This window comes from Anopheles maculipalpis, chromosome 2RL (assembly GCF_943734695.1).
Source record: "Anopheles maculipalpis chromosome 2RL, idAnoMacuDA_375_x, whole genome shotgun sequence".
Taxonomy (NCBI): domain Eukaryota; kingdom Metazoa; phylum Arthropoda; class Insecta; order Diptera; family Culicidae; genus Anopheles; species Anopheles maculipalpis.
The window spans coordinates 61,493,726-61,512,828 of record NC_064871.1 but is presented as its reverse complement, the minus strand read 5'-3'; the positions used below and the strand labels follow the sequence as shown (position 1 = coordinate 61,512,828).

The window sequence follows — 19,103 nt, the reverse complement described above, 5'->3', positions numbered from 1 at the left end:
ACAACAGTGAAATATCCTAACCCCGTTCGCCAGCATTCCAAGACCGTTATCCTATCCTACAACCCCATTGAGCGAGGGTTGAAGAAGAGCAAGGGGTCAAAATTTATGTACTCATTTGTTGTTGATTTGATTAACGATTGCTGGATGTGATATGTTGCCCTTGAGTGAGTGAAAACCTATGGAAATGTTCGCGATAGTGTGCATTTTTCGATTTGCCTAGGTGGTACATAAGAAGCTTTAACAGATGTTTGTTTAGTGGATCGTCTAAAATTTGCCCTAACCGTGCTTCATCGTATGTGACCGGGTTGCTCTTCATCAACGCTTCTGCAGCGAAGTAGTGCTGAAACAGCCGATGCTCAAATCGCATCAGATTGTCTTCAAGCACTATCAAACCGATGTCGAGCAGAAAGACAAACTTCGACATGTCAAGCTTTTGCTCCGGGAAAAAGGTTAAGAGTGCCGCTAGTTCACAATGGCCTTCATGGGCTGCCTGTTTTAGTGTTTCGGCGGCCATTCGTTGCTGCCCAATGCCCATTACCTGTATCGCTCGCTGATTAGATTCATGAAACTGTTTCTCCAAATATCGTTCCAATAAAGCACCGAAGTTTGTGATGATTGTCTTATCTTCTTGGTAAATTTCTGCTAAAAGCTTGATCTGGAACGGGCTACCGACGATCCAGTCAGCGTAGTGATGCTGCAGATACTCTAACAAATTGCTAGCCTCTAAATGACTGCTGCAGTTCCACCATCGGGTAAGAAACTCTACGCACTGATGCACATCAAATGGCAGCAATGAAACAACTCTGGCTTGTGGCAGTGAGACGCGCAGGTGTTCCGTTTCGTGCGGTCGTGTTGAGATCAGTAAGTTTCGCATACGAAACGGGTATTGAAGAAACAGCTGGGATGCCTTTTCGACGGATATTTTGTAACGATTAATTACGCTATCGTAACCATCGACCAGTACGATCAATTTGCCCGTATTTAGGATGGCGTTACGAAACAGCACCTGACCCAGCCGAGAGCTGCCAGCGAAAAAACATTTCGTAGCGTGGCGTATTGCATCTTCCACACTGATCGTGCGTGCATTGAGGTTGGTAATTTCTTCCAGTGTTTCGGTGTAAAACTTGAGATGCATAAGACAGATCACATGATCCGGTAGCGAGCTAAAGAGCCGATCGATAAACATCTCCAGAAAGGTAGTTTTTCCCATCCCTGGTACATTGGACAGTATCACAGCTTTGTTAATCGTCAACAGCTGATCGAACCCATTCTCGTCGATCACGCTGCGGTCACTCATAAGCGTTCGGCTAAAATATTGTCCCTTGAGTTGACATTGATACTTAAAACTATACACAATAGGTTCGACTTGATTCATCAGCAGCTGAGAAATAAACTCCATGTCTAACAATTGCAGTGCTACCTCCTCTGACAACAGATCATGTAACCGAACGTTACGTTGCTGTAGTACAATTTTCTTTTCGAGCAGTTTTTGTCGCGATTGCCGACTCATATCTCCAAGCTCAAACTGATCACAATGTACGTACTCTATCTTCTCCGCAAAATACTCCTGCTGTGCATTAGAGGCAATGTAAATGGTTTTCACGTTTGTTAGCACGTTAAATTTGTGTCGCGCATTTCTAACTGCGGTGCGACAGCATTTGTCATTGGACACGATAACCATCACCTTGCTCGACACGTTTTTCAGAAACAACGCACAACTTTCTAGATCTTCAAAGTCATGAAAACAATGCGCATCGAACACCACGAACTGCTCTCGCAGTGTCATCAACGCTTGCAACACTCTGGAAGCACTTACCTCCGCATTATACGGAGCTATTACAAGCATACTGTACCGGTGCGATGTAGCCAAGAACTGTTCGATGGGAGCTAGCAGGGTATTGCGTTCGAACACGTAGCCAGTTGCAGGATTGGACTTTTGGTATTCCTCCGACTTCAGTAACCATTTCTTGCCTGCGATCCGTGCCGCCGAGTTACTACAGATAAGCCTCCAGTCGTTGGCATTAAGAAACTGTCCCTCCGAATCTCGTATCCATCGGTCCACCTGGTCAAACACTGCGCGCATATATTCATCCACTTGTTCTTTCAAACCGAACACTTCCACTTTTGTGATGGCTTCCAGCTCAATAAAATTTGGCTGATCGGTAGCTAGCAAGAGATGGTCGAAGAAATTTATCACTTCCGCCCGCTGTACTCTGTAGTCTATCCAATCCTTGGCAGGTCTCGCATGATTGATGGATCTGCATATGAATCCTGGCTCGAACAACAACTTCAGCTTCCCATTAACGATTAATCGATTCAGCTCGGTAATGCTGAAATCCTCACTCTTCATAATGGAGCGCAGCGTTCGCTCGAGCAAGAAGCGAAATTTTTTCACACACGGATCGATACCTTCCACATTTGCCAGAAACGTATCGCGAAACAACTGCCGTTCCAAGTCAAACACGTCGCGCACGAGCAGGGCATGAAAGTCGTGAAATATTCCATTCGGATTGATTGAAATTTTCTTCCGCTGTACCAGCTGCTCTGCAAGCTTTCGGGCCACCTCACAGATCGGTGAAATGCGATCAATTAACTGCTCGATGAATTCGCTACAGTTTGTGTTGAAGCGATACAGCGACGACTCTTTGCCTCGGCAGCGTACGTTCAGCGTATGGAGAAAAATATCCTCCGCTGGCACAACCGGTTCGATAACTTTCATGACGTTTTCGTCCACCTTGAGGTTGGTGTAGATAACAATATATTTCAGCCGACCGGCTTGGAATATCTCTTCCTGCTTCAGCCCCAGAAACGAGTCGAAATACTTTGGCAAACTGTACTCGGTGGTCGTTTTCAGCAGATCGTCCAGAATGATGCGCTTCGATTCGTCTTGTTTGTGTTTGGCCTGCACCAGACAGTACCGCTCTTCGTCCACCAGGTGCATTACGATGTCATCGAACTTTCCAGCCACTGCCACTTCGACTCCTATCTCAAAACGTTTGCCACTTGCAGCTAGCCGCGAGAAGTACAGCGTCGATAGACGTAGCTGGTTCAGGTACCCTTCCGTACCGGATCCGGGATTTTTCTTGTAATGTCTCTGTGAATAACGAATAACATTGCCAATGTATTGCCACTCACACTGAATCGGAAGAAACTTACCCTATTCGGTTCCATCTTAATTACGTGTTTATGAAGCTATTTTTCCTCATAATAGCCTATCAACGAAGATGATTTGATGAATCGCTGCGTTACAACTTATCACTTATACACCGGCAACACGCTCATACTATCTTCATTCCTGCAGCGTGAGTTTTTCTACACTTTGAACACGAATTTAGCCGTACTGCTGGTTGAGTTACACAACTCAATTTGCAGACCACGGGGATGCTGCCAACGAAAACCCGTTCATTCTGGACGTATGAACAAACAAATCTGGATTGCTTTATCTTCTTACATTAAAACAAAAGCGAAAGAAATACAACCGATGGGAACAACGAACAATGTTTACACGGAATTTGCTCGGAATGATCAATTGTAATTGTCACTTGTTGACTGCCCCGCGGTAACAGTATGAATGACATGAGTCCATTTGGTTAGCCAAAAATCAATGCCCCGCGTTATCGCAAATTCTAATCGGTTTCTTATCTATTTCTTGTCCAGTGCCAAAGTCACTGCGTGCTGATAAGCTTGTACGCACACACCGTGCTACTGGCAGAAATCGAATGTTTTGACCTTTTTGACGACCGGAGCCGGTAGTGCGTGTGTGTCAGTGCAAGTGTGTTTTTTCGTTCAATCGAAATGTACGTCCTTGACTGTGGATGAAACTATTGCAAAAATTCAAGCTAATGTTTTGATATGTGTTGCGCATTTTTGTAGGGTCTGTTTTGTCTACACTGTTCTGTACAGTTGTGTTGAATAATGCAAACAGCTATATATTTCATAATTAGTCTTCCAATTAGTGAAAAGAAGAGACTTAATAGAAAGGCAAATAAAATAATATAAATGACTCAGTGAATTTAGCAGTAAAGAATCCCGATAAACCCAGGATTACATCATATTTTGTGAAACAGTACACTAAACATAAACAGTGAGCGATTTGCAACAAAACTGAACAGTGCATCGTAGCATACAAACAACATACGTCAACCAAGTATGTTGCTGCATCGATTGGCTTAATATCGCAAAACGAATGTACGCCGTGGCTGGCGCTATCAATAAAGAAGGCAAATTTATAGCACCCGCAATTTAATTTTCTCAAAAAATTTGCCAAATTTATTGTATTGCTACACCGACTGAAACGAATTTGTGAACCTCAATCGACATCCCTACACAAGACCGCAGACGTTATCCAAGAAGTGCCTCGTAGGCTATAAAGAAAGTGTTTCTTCCTATTTTGTTTTTATAGTCTGTATGATAGCCAAGCCTACGAAACAGAACATTCAAGTTAGAGAGCAGAAGGACACGAATAACAACTCGTAAAACAGTGTATGGAACCAGTTACTAGCGTATCGTATCTTCCCTTATTGATTCAACTTTTCATTCTTGATACGGTTTAAGGTTTCTACTAACTATATTTACAAATCCAAAAACAGTACAGTAACTATCAAGAATATTTCCTACCTTCTTATTCTACAGCAATCAAACAAACATCGGATTCTTTTAGTTGTAAACGCACAGTCGAAAAACATGCTCACTTCTAACACTAATCTTTCAATTGCCATTTACTCTGTAAAATGGGATTAATTTGTTATAAAACACCAGCACTGAATTACTACCGCCATGAACTCAAAAGTGAGAAGCGGTCAAATTCATATTTGAAAACAGCAACGGTAAGCACTTACACTACTGCAGCCAACCCGTAAAGCAATCGATGGCTATAAAACATTTTCCAAGACGTTGGATAAACGTAAGGGGAGCAGCTTAACGTCCAAGCAAAGACTTTTATGGGAATAATTAATATACCATTTCGAAAGGGTTGCACCAGAAAGGAGCAACGTAGCAGTAGTGTTGGGTCAGCAAGATGCATAGGTTAGTTCTTAAGAAAGTGAAAATCCAAAAGGGGTTTACTAGGGTTTTGCGCTTGGTTAAATATTTACACAGAATTTTCAGCATAATTAATGCACAAGCTAAACAGAAGACTGTGCTCGTAGACCTTCAAACGGCAAACGAACAAATTGCCATGTTTGAAATGGCCTCCTTGAAATCTGTTAGTTTCATCTGTACGACTGCAAAATAGCCCGGAGCATTTAATGATACAGCACATATGATGCTGCTTTGCCAACACAGCCCCCGAATGTATGACTACCGGTGCTGAGAAAACCGCAAATGTGATCGGCATAAAGTTTTTCCTAACGGCCAAACACATAAACGAAAAGCGAACTGGTACGATGCACATAGAGATGGAAACGTATTTAAAATAGGATCAGAATCTACTAAACGCTATTTATAATCTTATTTGAGAACAACTCAGCAATCATCCTAAATCTACTCGCATCTACTATCTATTTAGTGCACTCGAGCTGCAGTTAGCTAAAATTTCATTTAAAATCACGTAAGCAAATAAAAATTATCTACAAAATTAAATTATTCACGGATAACACAGTGCCACGGTTGGTACCACAGTAAGACAAAATATCCATAAATCTCATAACTTTGGCTAATGTACAATGGTCTCTAGTGAACTAATTAAATGTTTAATTAGAGACTTAGTTTCAAAAAAGTTCCTTTTTTCTACCCACATCCACCCAACGTCGCAGGGGACAAATGAACATGAACAAGAGTTACATTTCAAAAATGCATTAAAAACCTCCATCCTGCATTGCGTTCCAATTGAGCGTTTCAAATATATGAATGTGTTAAAAATGCTGCAAAAAAGCAACGTTTTTTTTTTGCTTAACCAGTCTTAAGAACTTCTCATTTTAGTGTTTTGGTCAAAATCGTTTGACAAATTATAAATTTTACAAAACAACACAAAGTTATATTTTCATAGGCTAATGATATACCAAACACCATAATTAAATTTCTGTCTACTCCAACTTTTCACACATTCCTCTGTTTGCGAAAACAGTCCTCGACGAAGATTTAAATTGGGTGACCAAATAAGTGGATGCTCAAGGGGCATACGTGTTAGAAACTTTCTATACCTACTCCATTTTGCTCCACATTCAAGAGGTTGCACAGTATTTAAGTATTGTTGATGCTCTATATCCTTGATCGTGTATTTTCTGCACTATGCACACTTTGGAGTACTGTTTACTCTTCCCAATGGCACAATAATTTATTTCTACCTTTTCAAACTTCTTTCTGACCATACTCTGGTTCTTGATGGTTTCAATACTTTCAAGTACATCCGTAGTATGCCCATCGAGAATGTGTTATTCTGTATGTACAAAGCCATACATTCCTAATTCACTGCCGAGGCGAGAGCTGCTGTTCATGGCCTAATCTAATAAACAACCTACGATTTATGGTTTGCAATTCAGAAATCTTGCTTCATCGTAAGAAGCCGGTACCGCACTCTTAGCTTGCAGGGAGAAAATTAATTTCCTTTCAAAAGCACATTTAATTAAACTTTTATGAGTGGAATCTTCGATATTAGTAACCGATTATACATTCGCTTCTTTTCCTGCTGAAATTTACTTCCGATGGCTTATTGTTTTCTAATATCCGGTATAACATACAGTGTCTAAGAAAAGGATTCCCTACCTTTTACGGCCACCCCTGTGTGTGTCTTCACTGACACGTGTCTCAAGCGAAGCGTAGCGTACTGATACAATCTAATCACAACCCAACCCAAAGGAGTTTATTTTGAGTCGCCGATGTATGCCACACCGGTGGCCCTAAGATTTTGGTAGGTTTATTTTATACACGAACAAAACAACACGGCCTGGCCGTTTTTGGGTGAATAAAAAAATACTAACTAACAAAGCAAACTAAAATAACATATTTTTTAATTTTATAAGAAAGAATTTGCACTTGCGACAAGCTACATTTTTCGTCTAAATTAACAAGCACCATTGGTATTGACGGTAATTGATTAATTGAAGAAACAAGCAAAGCTAGTTATTTTTATACAATTTATACTATGATATACATTTGCGAAAAATAAAGAACAAATTGCTTATCATTATGTTTATATAATTGAGTCATGACAAGCGGTGTTGACAATACGGCATTAAATCGTCAAAATTAATTATAATTAATTAAAATAAATACATACAAATACGTCATAATTTACAATTTTTGTACAAATATGTCTGATACTTGAGATTCGTCATTATAAAAGGTAACAAAGCTGATTTAAAAGCCTGTGTGATACTTCAACACAAACTCACCTGATCCAGCTAGAATAGCTGTGCCCTGCTTTTGTACACATGAAGCTCGTATGTAGATACGCTGACTTCGAACTTCCTCCCTTCACTGTTCCGAATGGAGGTCCGGCCTGCGCGTGTGAATGATAGGTATCTGTTATTGATATTGTTTAATTATATCAATGATAAGGTCCAGCCCAGAAACAAAGGAGTTAATTAGATTAAATTATCCCGCAGGCAGTGCTTTGATTTATAAATACCGGCGACTGGTGGATTTTCTTAGTTTACGTATTGATGCCTTCCTCTTCGGGCCATCTTCACCCAGCCTACGTTCTTGCTGCCATCCGCTTGTCGTACAGGTTACTTCCGTCGGCTCATTCCACTAAATACCCTGACGAATATTGCATCCAGGTAAACCCTGACATCCCAATGCCTCCATTGAAGTGGACCGCAATGCGGTTCTCAATTATTAATATTATTGATAATTATGTGCACCGATAAGACGGCTGGAATCGGTCTAATGCTGCTAATACCCTCGAGGGGAATGTTTGATGGTAGAGAGTGAGTGAGAGAGAAAGGGTAAAGGCACAGAAAGCGAGAGATCGTGAATGGTGCGGTAGGTCTTGTTATGCTGCCCACCGAACATCTTCGTTGACTCCACCGTTTGTTAACCTTTCTTGCCTACCAACGGCTTGTTGAAATTGAGACAATCTCACCGTAACGTAAGAATAATGCAAGTAGAGTAGTGCCGGAAATGCAACATACGAGATCTTGACAAGCAGGAAGGTATCGTCTGAAATGTCTCCATGGCATCATTTAGCATCTCAAACGGTACCCTCTATTTGTGCAGGTGCCACCGTTTTTGACATGCTTGCTAATTAGTTTTCCTGCACATGTTTTCCAAACTCCCATTTCTTTCTCTTTCCTTGGTTAATCGCTTCACTGCACAAAGTTCACTAAAGTAGCAAAACAATTGTCCCAATAGCCGCGTGGATAAATTGTAAAAAAAACAAACAATTTTTTATCAACATCCAAATATTATTCAACAAAAGTTCTCAAATGAAAATAAATGTATCGGTACATTTTTCCTAAAAAACTTGTTCAAAACATTTTTCCTAAAAAACTTGTTCAATTTCACACACCTGTCACCTTTACGATTTTGTTATGCGTGATTTTGGAATGATTGCCGCATGTATCGTAGCTTAACTGAACCATCATAGCTAATAAATCATCAAAATGATCACATGAGTCAGTTTTTTTGTCATAAAGGACTGCCTGGTCGTATTGCTATACTACAGCACATGTTACCCAGGATGCGTGTTTACAATATGTTTGCAATTGATGTTTTTGAATCAAAATAATCAAAGGCTTTACGAGCCGATCAATATTCCTTGAAGATTTATGAAATAAAACATTAAAACCTGGAACAGTGATAACTATCTGAAGCAAAATTGAGTAAAAAGAATTAACGATCACTGATGTAACGAACTAAATAATATCTATTACGATGTGCTTAGGCGATTGAGGTCAATCCGTCAAAAACATATAAATAATTTATGCTCTTGCATTTTATTACACTGTAATCACATTTAAGCCATTTCAACCAAAACGTTATGAGATAGAGTTAGACATTCAATACACGTTTCAATGTCATATAAAACGCACAGAGAATAGCATTGTGTTCTAAGTCTCTTCTGAGTAACATGATTTATAGTCCAGCTGTTGAGCGGAATAAAGTTCCGAGTGCATTATTCGCGCGGGTAATGCATATCATGTTTATGTCAGCTTATGTTTGTTAGAAAGTTAGAAATCCTTTTCATATTTCAATTTCAGCATTGAATCAGTTAAAACCAGCCTTCCTCTAGGAGAAATAATATAATATTAGCCTTCCTTATTATAAACAAACCTTCCTCTAGGAGAAATAATAACCTATTTTATAAACATGTTCATTTTCAAAGCTCACATTACCTATTTATTAAGGATAAAGTAAAGTTTATATAGTTTATATAAGTGTTTTTCTTATGTAATATAACAATTTGTTTCGTATCTGCATTGCTCCAGGCGTTTCAAGCTTCAATATTAGATAAAAAAGAAGTTACAAAAATAATAAAATAAATCATAAGAAAAGAGCTTCACGTTCCAAGCATTTTAACTTAATTTGTTTAAAACACAAACGGTTTACTGCTTTGCAAACTGGGAACATTGAGTTACACAATAGGAAGCAGCTGAATCAATAAATAATTGCACAACCATTAACATCTTAGTTAAAATAAAATAACAAAGATTAAACTAATCGAAATAAATATGTCATTTTACAAATCAAACGATCACCATTATCAAGAAGATCCATTTACATTGAAGACAATATTGTAAATCCAAATGTTATATTGTATTTCTGATTGTTTCTTCGTTGTTTGACCGTATTGTTCTATTTATGTTTATATTTATGTGAAAATTTTAAATTAATATAATGATTACCAATACCAATATTTTTCTCATATTGAAGACGTAAAAACAAAATCCGTGGAAATCTTTGAGGATTTTTGAAAATCACCCACGGTGAAACCTCAATACCAACCAAACCAACTGGAAATTGTTAAAAGGAAAGCAACAATCGAATAAATTGACTAAAATTAACCGGTCAATTACACAAATCAAATCGACCGCTCCTGAGTTTCTCCGATCTGTCTCAATGCTTTCCGCAAGAGACTTCTAAAGACCGGTAGTACGTCTGAGCGATTTTTTTTATCTTCGAACTGAAGAGTCAACTAACGAGCTTGAGATGTATTCTGAAGTTTTTGAAGAGCAGAAATGTACAAATCTGCATGTTGGTATCGAAAGCAGACCGAAATGAAAAGGTTTGAGGAATGCAAATCGATAAAAACGGTTAAATTCAGCTGGAACATGAAACGGAAGCTAATCATGATTCATGTACAATGCCCGATCAATTATTGTGATGTCCATCTTCCCGAAGACAAAATAGTTAATTTTTTTAATTTTATTTATTGTATTTTTTAAGAATCTGCGATTGAAACACGCGTCTCAATGGTCACTTTCTTGTATAAGAGTCTTGTAGCATTATAATTTAGTATCACAGTAGAAGCCTATTAACCACCACGTTTTGAATGCATTAGCATAAGATTTTCAAACACCAGTTTCTTTCGGACGTAAGAGTAAATAGGCAAACTTTGCTCTAAAGACATCGATCTGATATGCAAAAGATTTAATCCGAAAAATTTATTAAGAACATTTCTTCCAGTGTCATTCCCGGTCATCTTGGGATCCAGGGACGATACCGAACAAGACGTCAGATTTGCCAGATTGTCTACGTTAGGCCTAAGAAGAACCTGTAGACTGGTATCCTTACTAAGCTCACCACTGCAACGCCTTCTAACGACGGATTTTGCAGTGCAAAGTGGTACCTCTGGCTAACGTTAAGATTCTTGCTCTATGACCAGCAAAGGATCACAAAAGGATTATTCTAAACTATCAACCTACGACAAGAAGTTCACAGTCCTGCACGAACTGGCTCGCTGCATGAGAAAAACCCGGTTGTACCCGATATAATTATGATAAACTTGGCAATCTTTCCATGTTCTTAATTTTCTGAAACCTTTCCTAGGAGTAAATCTCCGGACGCAATCAGTTTCACCGTAGAACCCGAAGGTAAAGAAGCTTTTAGCAATAATGAAGATTAATTAAAACAGCCATCGAAGGAAAGATGTTATCACGAAATGACCCACCTTGCAGAGGTAGTCAAACGATAGCAGATACGATGCATAGAAATAGATTTTCATTTAGTTTTTCCTTATTCTTGCACTAAACACTTCATCCTTTGAATAACAGGGAAACGTTTCTTATGAAATGTAAATGTACTTGCTTATTTAGCTGGTTATTTATTGCCTTTAGTATGTCCAATTATCCAGACGCTAGCTTCTTTAACTTTCACGACCTTATTTTAGAAAGTCACAAGCCATGAACGCCGTAAGATTTTGCCATTTTTCACATTAAAAGCATCAATAAACATAACGAATCAACAAAGTGATAGGCTTTTAATCACATTTCATCATGATAATATAAGAATAATGATTCATTGACGTTACATCCCTACGGCGAATAAGCGTGACTCCATTGCACTATGGGCACTTCATGAAGAATGTCGATACGATCTTCGATCGTTAATTTGTTATTCTAATGTTAACGTTTTATTGGTGCACATGATGTTGACAATACGACAACGTGCCGTCATTTTTAATTATAAAATCAAATCAAAAACCAATTTTTTATTGCTGTTGGTGCACTTTCTCACACCGGATCCAATTAATAAAATTATTTTGTTGCCTACAATTCATGAGAAGTCTAAGTAGGAACTTTGTATGTTTTGATAATTTTGCGAGGAATATGGATGAAAGAGGTGTGTCAAAGGTGGACGAACTTACGTCTGAATGACTGAATAGTCTGGTATGGGTAAATGAAGAATAAAAAAAATCAGTAATGTAGCAAAATAATACTTTAAGCTACTATGTTTAAAAAATAGATATTTCTTTTATAAGATATACTTAAATCAGAAAAATAACAAATAACCATCTCATTTCTTATGTACGTTTGGTAAGTGGTATTGAAAACTCATGTAAAAACTACCGATATGGAGACGCCTAGTATATCAGGTGTGGTAGATTTAATTTATTGTGAGGTTTACCATAAAATATAAACAAAAGTTTAGAAAAATATATTAAAAAGCACTTACTGTAACCATCAAAATTACGAAACGGATATGAGTCATTTTAAGTTGTAGAAGAAAATACAAATTCATCTATTTTTTATCAACTTGAAAGTAAAGCAATACCTGGCCGTCCTTTAAGAATAAAAAAAAAGTTCAATAAATTCTCATGTACACATAAAAATACACATTTATATTTTCCCTATTCAAACCTTTAGTTTAGAAGAGAAATTAAAATTACACTTTTGAATTCTAACCGAAAAATTGCCCGTTGTGCGTAAGAAGCTATCGCGAATCATTAATTATGAAAACATACTTTCTTCCACATCACACTGGTTAGAAAATTGGCAAACAATTCTGTCAACACAATTGGTTGTGTTTGGCAGAACGTAAGTCGTTTATCAAGTTAAAGGCTAAAAATACTCCCGACAGCTATCTCTAATGTACAACCGCCAATAATGATGCTATTGAATCCAATTTTTCATCATATTTTGGAATACTATGAATTATAGGATTATTTTCTTCTGCACTTTTCAGACTTCTGTCTTTTGTTATAAGAAAATATATTAACGAATTATCAAAACATAACTTATAGTACATAAAATTTATTGAAAGTGTTCAAAAGAACAATAGTAATTTGAGTCACTCTTTGAAAAGTCATTCTGAAATGTGTAATTGTACACATTAACACTATTCTACTTGCAGGGTTCTACAAACATTTGCTGGTGCAACAGAAATTCAATCAATGCTCAATTCCACTTCGATCACTATGCAACAAGCACAATCAATTACTCACAACTTATCTTCGTTTGTCTCAACTGTCATCTGGAAGGGTTTTCTTTTGCAATCAGACATATTCGACGCGATTTGAACTCCAAATAAATCTCTGTTGTGTGGCAAGCAAACCCTACCGACACTGCGGCACACAATGAAAACCGGATGACATAAGGTATATAGATTCAAAAGTAAGAAGTGAGAAGCAAAGATCATTGTTTAAATTATTTAAGCACGTCGATTCACGGGATCATTTGGCAAAAAGCAATACTACCAATGCACGCCACAGCAACGGCAGGAATAACAAAAAGCTTCAAACACAAACGTTCGTACAATCAGAGAAGCAATACCACCAGACACCAAAGGCTGCAAAAAGCTAAGACATTTCCTACCGCCAAATAGTATTGGATGGCAGTGGATGGTTATAAAAATTCACCGTTAAATAATGCATGACCAATTCCATTTGGTATTTTTCTCCCCGGATCCTTCCTGCAAGCTTTTCACCGGCAGGAGTCATACACGGAGAAAATCCACATCGGCCACCGGCCACCTCTGGATGGTACTCACATGGGGCTCACCATTTCTTTTGTCTATTATGATTATCCACGTTTACTCATCCGACCAATCGAAAAAATGGTTGATCTTGGGTCGGCTTGTGCCGCACAACAACCTTACAACACGATGCGCTGCTCGCGGAAAGCATCCTCACATCAACCGAACCAGCTCATGAGTTTATTTCATTTTAGATTTTTATAGCTCTTGTTACTGCCTGTTTCTGTTCACATTACGCCATGTTTTCGCTTTTGAAAAATGTACCAAATATGCGGTTTGCCGGATGTAGTAGCTCTTGGACTGTCTGCCCATGTCGATGTGCAAAAGGGAGATAGATACACAACAACCAAAAAAAAACTCTAGTGGTCAATTAGATTTATTGAAATCTTTTACATTATTTATAGAAGCAGCTGGCCTGTAAATCAGAGTACGCCTTTCTTTTTATTCAGAAGATGGAGGTAATATATTCCGCTGACCTCTTATTCCATCGTGAATTCGATTATGATTGCAACATTCGCTCGGCGCTACCTCGGCGTACTCTCTCTCTCTCTCGGAAGGAGGATCCTTGCCGGATGTTTTCTTATTTTACGACTGTAGTGCTTTGCTTTGGTCACCCGACCATCACCAGGTGTAATAACCTACCATGAAGCCATAAATAACGCGCCTGTGTGCATTATGTTTCCTCCCGATTCTGCCAGGCAGTTCAGTGTAACTTTCTCAACAAGCTTAACGGTAACACTGTTTTCATCAAAATGGGATTCAAAAGCACACGATAATACAATTTGACATTCATACATGATTTTACAACGTGTTTCTGTATTACGGTGGTGTGATACTAGGCATGGAGACTCCTTCTTACAGCTCAGAAACAGTCAACTTAAGAGAAAGCACCAAAAGGTAAGAGAATTACGTTTGATTTGACGATACAAGATGCCATTACTTACACGTTTCGAATAAACCTTTAAAGTTTTAACTTATACGATCGTAGAGATTGATCATGAAAAATTCATCGATTAATATCGTTTTGACACTGATGAACACATGTGCATGGAATGATGGCTCCAAACGTTGGTTAGATTAAATGTCATTACCACTTGCGTTTGAACTTTGATCGTTTTTGTATATTTTAATATTTTATCCTAATTTAATAACAAATAATCCGACAATCACAGCAACTCATGAGGAAATTTTTTTTTTTTTAAACTTGTCATAAAGCTGGTTAAAATTGTTATAAATCTTAAATGTAATCGAATTAAAAGTCAGTTTGGTAGATTAGTAGCTCAGTAGGTAACGATCCTCGCCACAAAACTGACATACACTTCACCACAGTATAATTCATCATTATAATTCAACATCTGAAGTAATGAAAGTTGTTGATAACTTTTATCCAATAACCTACAAGCACACATTCTGTATAATGTGCACGGGTAATGGTATTAAAACCAATATCGGACAGCTGTACTGCCAAAATAAATAGATGACCCAGTACGAAACACCAACTGTTACATTATTGCGGTGAAACAACGTCCATATACTAAGGTTGACTCTAAACTCTGCATAAGTTAGGGCAGCATTGTTTATCGCTTTTCCGGTGCTCTATGTACAGCACGACTTGGTAGATGTTCAAATTCGTTTTATTTTCTTTGGCAATTCGTTGCAACATGTGTTATAGAGCAAATAATGAAATTGTGTTGATTTTCATAATTGGTCGTGCCAGATAAACTTCCTGGATATTGTACTAAACTCATCATTACTTAATATTTGTCAAAAATTCTGCTAGATAATGTTGGATTGAAGCATTTCATATTGAAGCTAAAGAGTATGTAAATTTAAGATCAAAAATATTGAATTTTAATATCAATTTAATTCCGTAAAAAAAATTGCGGAAAAAGAAATATCGATGATAAACTATATCTTTTTTGTAAGTTAGTTTAAGTTTAGCCGTCCCTACTCAATGAAATAGACAATTTATAGCTGACCTTTTAGCTATCGACAAATTATGGCAAATAGGCCAAAACTGGAGAGACCAACTCTCTCGAAATTCCAGAGCCAGACAAAGACAAACATAATCAATTCTCAACGAATTAAAATGCATTTCTTTTAATCAAATATACATCTAATATACATAAGTCATAAGTATAGTACACATACGATCTCGAAATTATGTCCTAGTTAATTTGAAAGAATTGAAACAATCATATGCTAGGGTAGTGGGTTAAAGTAAGGCAATAATTGTCCGATAGAACATTTAGTGAGTGCCGAGCCCCTGCGAAACATGTGCGGATGGGGCGGTAAGAACATTGGGAAGAAATCGCCGGAACTCGTAAAGTAACGGTTTCAAATTCATTATGCATGAAAAGAAGCTGCATGCATGAAAGGACAAATGTATCATCCACAAGCCGTGAATCAAAAGAAATTATTCATAGCTTACTCCTTTCAGATGTCAGACCCAGGCTGCTCAAAGTATCCTTCCATACCTATTTTCCTCGCTCTCAACTGCTGCAATACTTTCCATGATTGTTCGAAATTTTTGTTCTTGGCGTAACGATATATGGTAATGGATCTACAATAAAATGATGTTCCTTTCAGTGTTTTGCTACATTGCTGTGCTCCCCAGTAAGCCTACATAAATGAGATAGTAGAACAATACAGCTGTACTTCTTTTGCTATTCTTGTCGTGATCACATCACAAATGCACACATTTTTATCATGCGTAAATGAACGTTCATATACCAGTACATGACGAAGGTTCATTGTTTCTATTCTTAAATCACAGACATGTGGTTTGTCTTGGCTTATCTCACTTAAGCTGCATCATAATTTAAGTGACATGTACATATAACTGTCAACATATCAAAAATCCAGGGCTGTTACTATTTGCTCAATCCAAATCAACGTACTGCAAGTCATACTTCAACAAAAATACCAAATATATAGATAAATAAATATATGGAAGAACCATGATGATTCTGTGTTACTTTTTAACAACTTTACTATAATCACAACAAGTAACTGTTGCTTAAGAACATCAGTTGAAATAGTACCTCTATTTAAACATCTATTTTATGTAAACCTGTTATATATCTTTTGAAGATTCAAATCGAGCGAAACGAAATTTACTTCTCGTATAAGTAAATTTCTGGAATCATTTGTTAAAGAACTCGCTACTCCATTGAGACCACAAACACATACCGTTTGATTAGCTCTGGCCGAACTTGCATTGCAGTTCCCACCAAACCCAGACAGAACTAGTACGTACACTAGACAACCAGCAAACTACGCTTCTACACTTATCGATGATGGTAAAGAATCTGGTTTTCAAGCGTCCGCAGCCGTTCGCCGTCCAAGTGCTTGGCGGGTTGGGACCTTTTAAGAAAACGGCAAGGAGAGTGCTAATGTTTTATTCACCAATTTTAAGAACACAGCAAAACAGCTCATAAATATCGTATCAAACGTTTGCCCGGTCAAGCGAAAATCTACAAAGCGTGAATACTTAATAAGGCTTCTGCACCATGCATATGTTTCCTCTGTCCGGACTGGGCACGATGAAAACGCCGACAGCAAGACGCTGGCGACAATGCTTTGCCGAAAGCATCGAATGCGGAATTGAATTGCGATTGCGGTATGCAGGCATCTTGCTGAAGGAAATTTAGCAACTGGTGACCACTGCATTGCCGGATGACTCTCAACTTGAAACATTTCTTGCCAAAAGTCATTCAAAGACTGCATAAGAAATTACTCGGAGAAACTTACCGTCAAACACGGTATGGACATGATACATTCCATCTTCAATATGTTGTCTGGACGATACAACATCGGTTTGAATAAAATGAGTATCGAAGTTGCAGTAAACCTATAGTATTGCATTAAAGTAAAAACGGTCTGCTCCCGATGCTCGTATGCTGTCAGTTAATATCTGTTTAATAACAATTTATGATAATAAAACTTCTTTTAGCATCACATCACTTATGTTTCCGCATATCTTTAAATTAAACGTTTAAACACTAATTTCATCAGATTCCAATGTATTACTCACTACGTGCTCGGTCCGGTGTTACACATAAATAATTCTTCTCTGTTTATTGCTGACAGTTGAGTCTCAATGTAAACCTAATTAGTGGTCAAAAAAGAGACTCAACAGATACAATTCTCCCGAATATGCCAGAACCACACGAACACACACACACACATACACACGCTAAATCCATCTATCTCATGAGCAATACCGTTTGCATTGTAACCGGAAGTACGCTCACAACAAAGGTACCAAAGGTATTCCGGACCGTAGGTAAAGCAACGAATGCGCGATTTCAGTATGGTACGTCATGAACTTTGCGCCAGTCCAATAAATAAACCGGAGCCGCATGCATTCATCAGCGCAATTCGCTTTTGTTCTGTACACATCCCCTATTCTAGCTCTCTTTTTTACATGCATGAGCTACTAAACCTCGGATGAGTACGCACTGCTCGGCATGAAAGTGAACGCCATTTATTTTGATCACGAGCAGCTTCATCGCATGAGTTAAAGCGAGCATATGACCCTAAATTGGTGGAGCTTTCGGGTCAGTTTCAATCTGCATGTTCGATGGTAAAGTTCGCTGTCTGTCTGAAGTCACTGAAATCTTTCCAATAAAATGGAGGAATTGCTAGTACATTTCACCTGCGCTACGTTGCGTTCCTACCCAGATATACTTTCCGAGCGAAAGGATTTCGACGGATTTGTGTTGTAAAATTCTGGATTAGTGTTGAAGGAAATAGGGCCGCATAATTACTCGTAGTTTCAACGCTGGTGAGCTGCGTTCTTTGCGCAGAAAAAAAACTGACTATCACCAGACCAGAACAAGTGGCAAAATTATGTGTTTGCAGTGGTAGATCTTTAACTTGTTGTGATCGAAAGTAGTTTGTGGTGTGAAACAGCATACCAAAGTTACAGTTCAAGGTCAACAGTCTTCCTCAACATAGTTGAGATGTGTCCCTTAATTAAATATCATACAAAAATCAGGCTAAATATAGTTTGAAACATCCAATCAGTGAATGTGAACATTCTGTGTGGTGTGTTACTTTAAATGTAAGTATATAAAATCTATAATTTACGAAAAATCCAGCATAGAGTAGGTTTGCGTGTGTGAAATAAATGTTTTTATAACAAGCAAACAACGCTACACACACTCACAAGCACCGTGTATCCCCCTTGTGCAATAACAATAGCTCGGAAAAGTCCGGAGCCGCTCAACCGAGCCGAAACATTTGCTGCAGCTACATTCATTGTCGCTTCAGAAGTTAATGATTGGACCAGAACCGAAAACAGAGCAACGCAAAACTGTTTTCCCCTTTTCCCGTCCTTCTGAAACGTGGCACCTGATGGATATTCTCATGCTAATGATCAATCCGGAATTAGCTTGCATCATTGTATGCGTTGTGAGTGACCAGACTCGCGCGATGTCAGGCACTAGCTGGCGATAAAATAATGCGTAGATGCGTCTGGTCGTTCGTATGTTTCGAATGTTATTGAAAAATCAAGCATTAAATTGCATATCAACTCCAAAGAAAACGACATTACGAGTTGTCTTCTCGCTATACAATCTTGCGAGTTCTATCCTCCCTCATGCTTCAAACATGTTTCAATGAACCAATCATGTTTCAAACATATCCCAATTTTAAATTGTAATTGTACTTTATCTTAGTTTATTATATCCACATAACCACGAATTTAATAGTCGTTTGTTTTGAACGTTTTGCTTTCTGTTCTT

General features: G+C 38.0%; 2 protein-coding genes across 2 annotated transcripts in view; one reads left to right on the top strand and one right to left on the bottom strand.

The window, feature by feature from the left end:
* The window catches only part of LOC126558943 (putative eggshell protein), a 46,176-nt gene that overhangs the window by 473 nt on the left and 26,600 nt on the right, over positions 1-19,103 (top strand). The window lies entirely within an intron of this gene.
* Positions 90-17,139, bottom strand: LOC126567335 (uncharacterized). The gene is made up of 2 exons (XM_050223564.1): positions 17,107-17,139; positions 90-3,157 (listed from the first exon to the last, which is right to left on the bottom strand). The coding sequence occupies exons 1-2, from the start codon at positions 17,137-17,139 to the stop codon at positions 131-133; spliced, it is 3,060 nt and encodes a 1,019-aa protein (XP_050079521.1). The 3' UTR covers positions 90-130.

Excerpts from the sequence above, each read along its gene's own strand:
- LOC126567335 (XM_050223564.1), bottom strand. The coding sequence starts at position 17,139 with ATGGAATGTATCATGTCCATACCGTGTTTGACG. Across the intron at positions 3,158-17,106 it reads TGTCCATACCGTGTTTGACG|GGTAAGTTTCTTCCGATTCA; the intron begins GTAAGTTTCTCC and ends GGAACCGAATAG.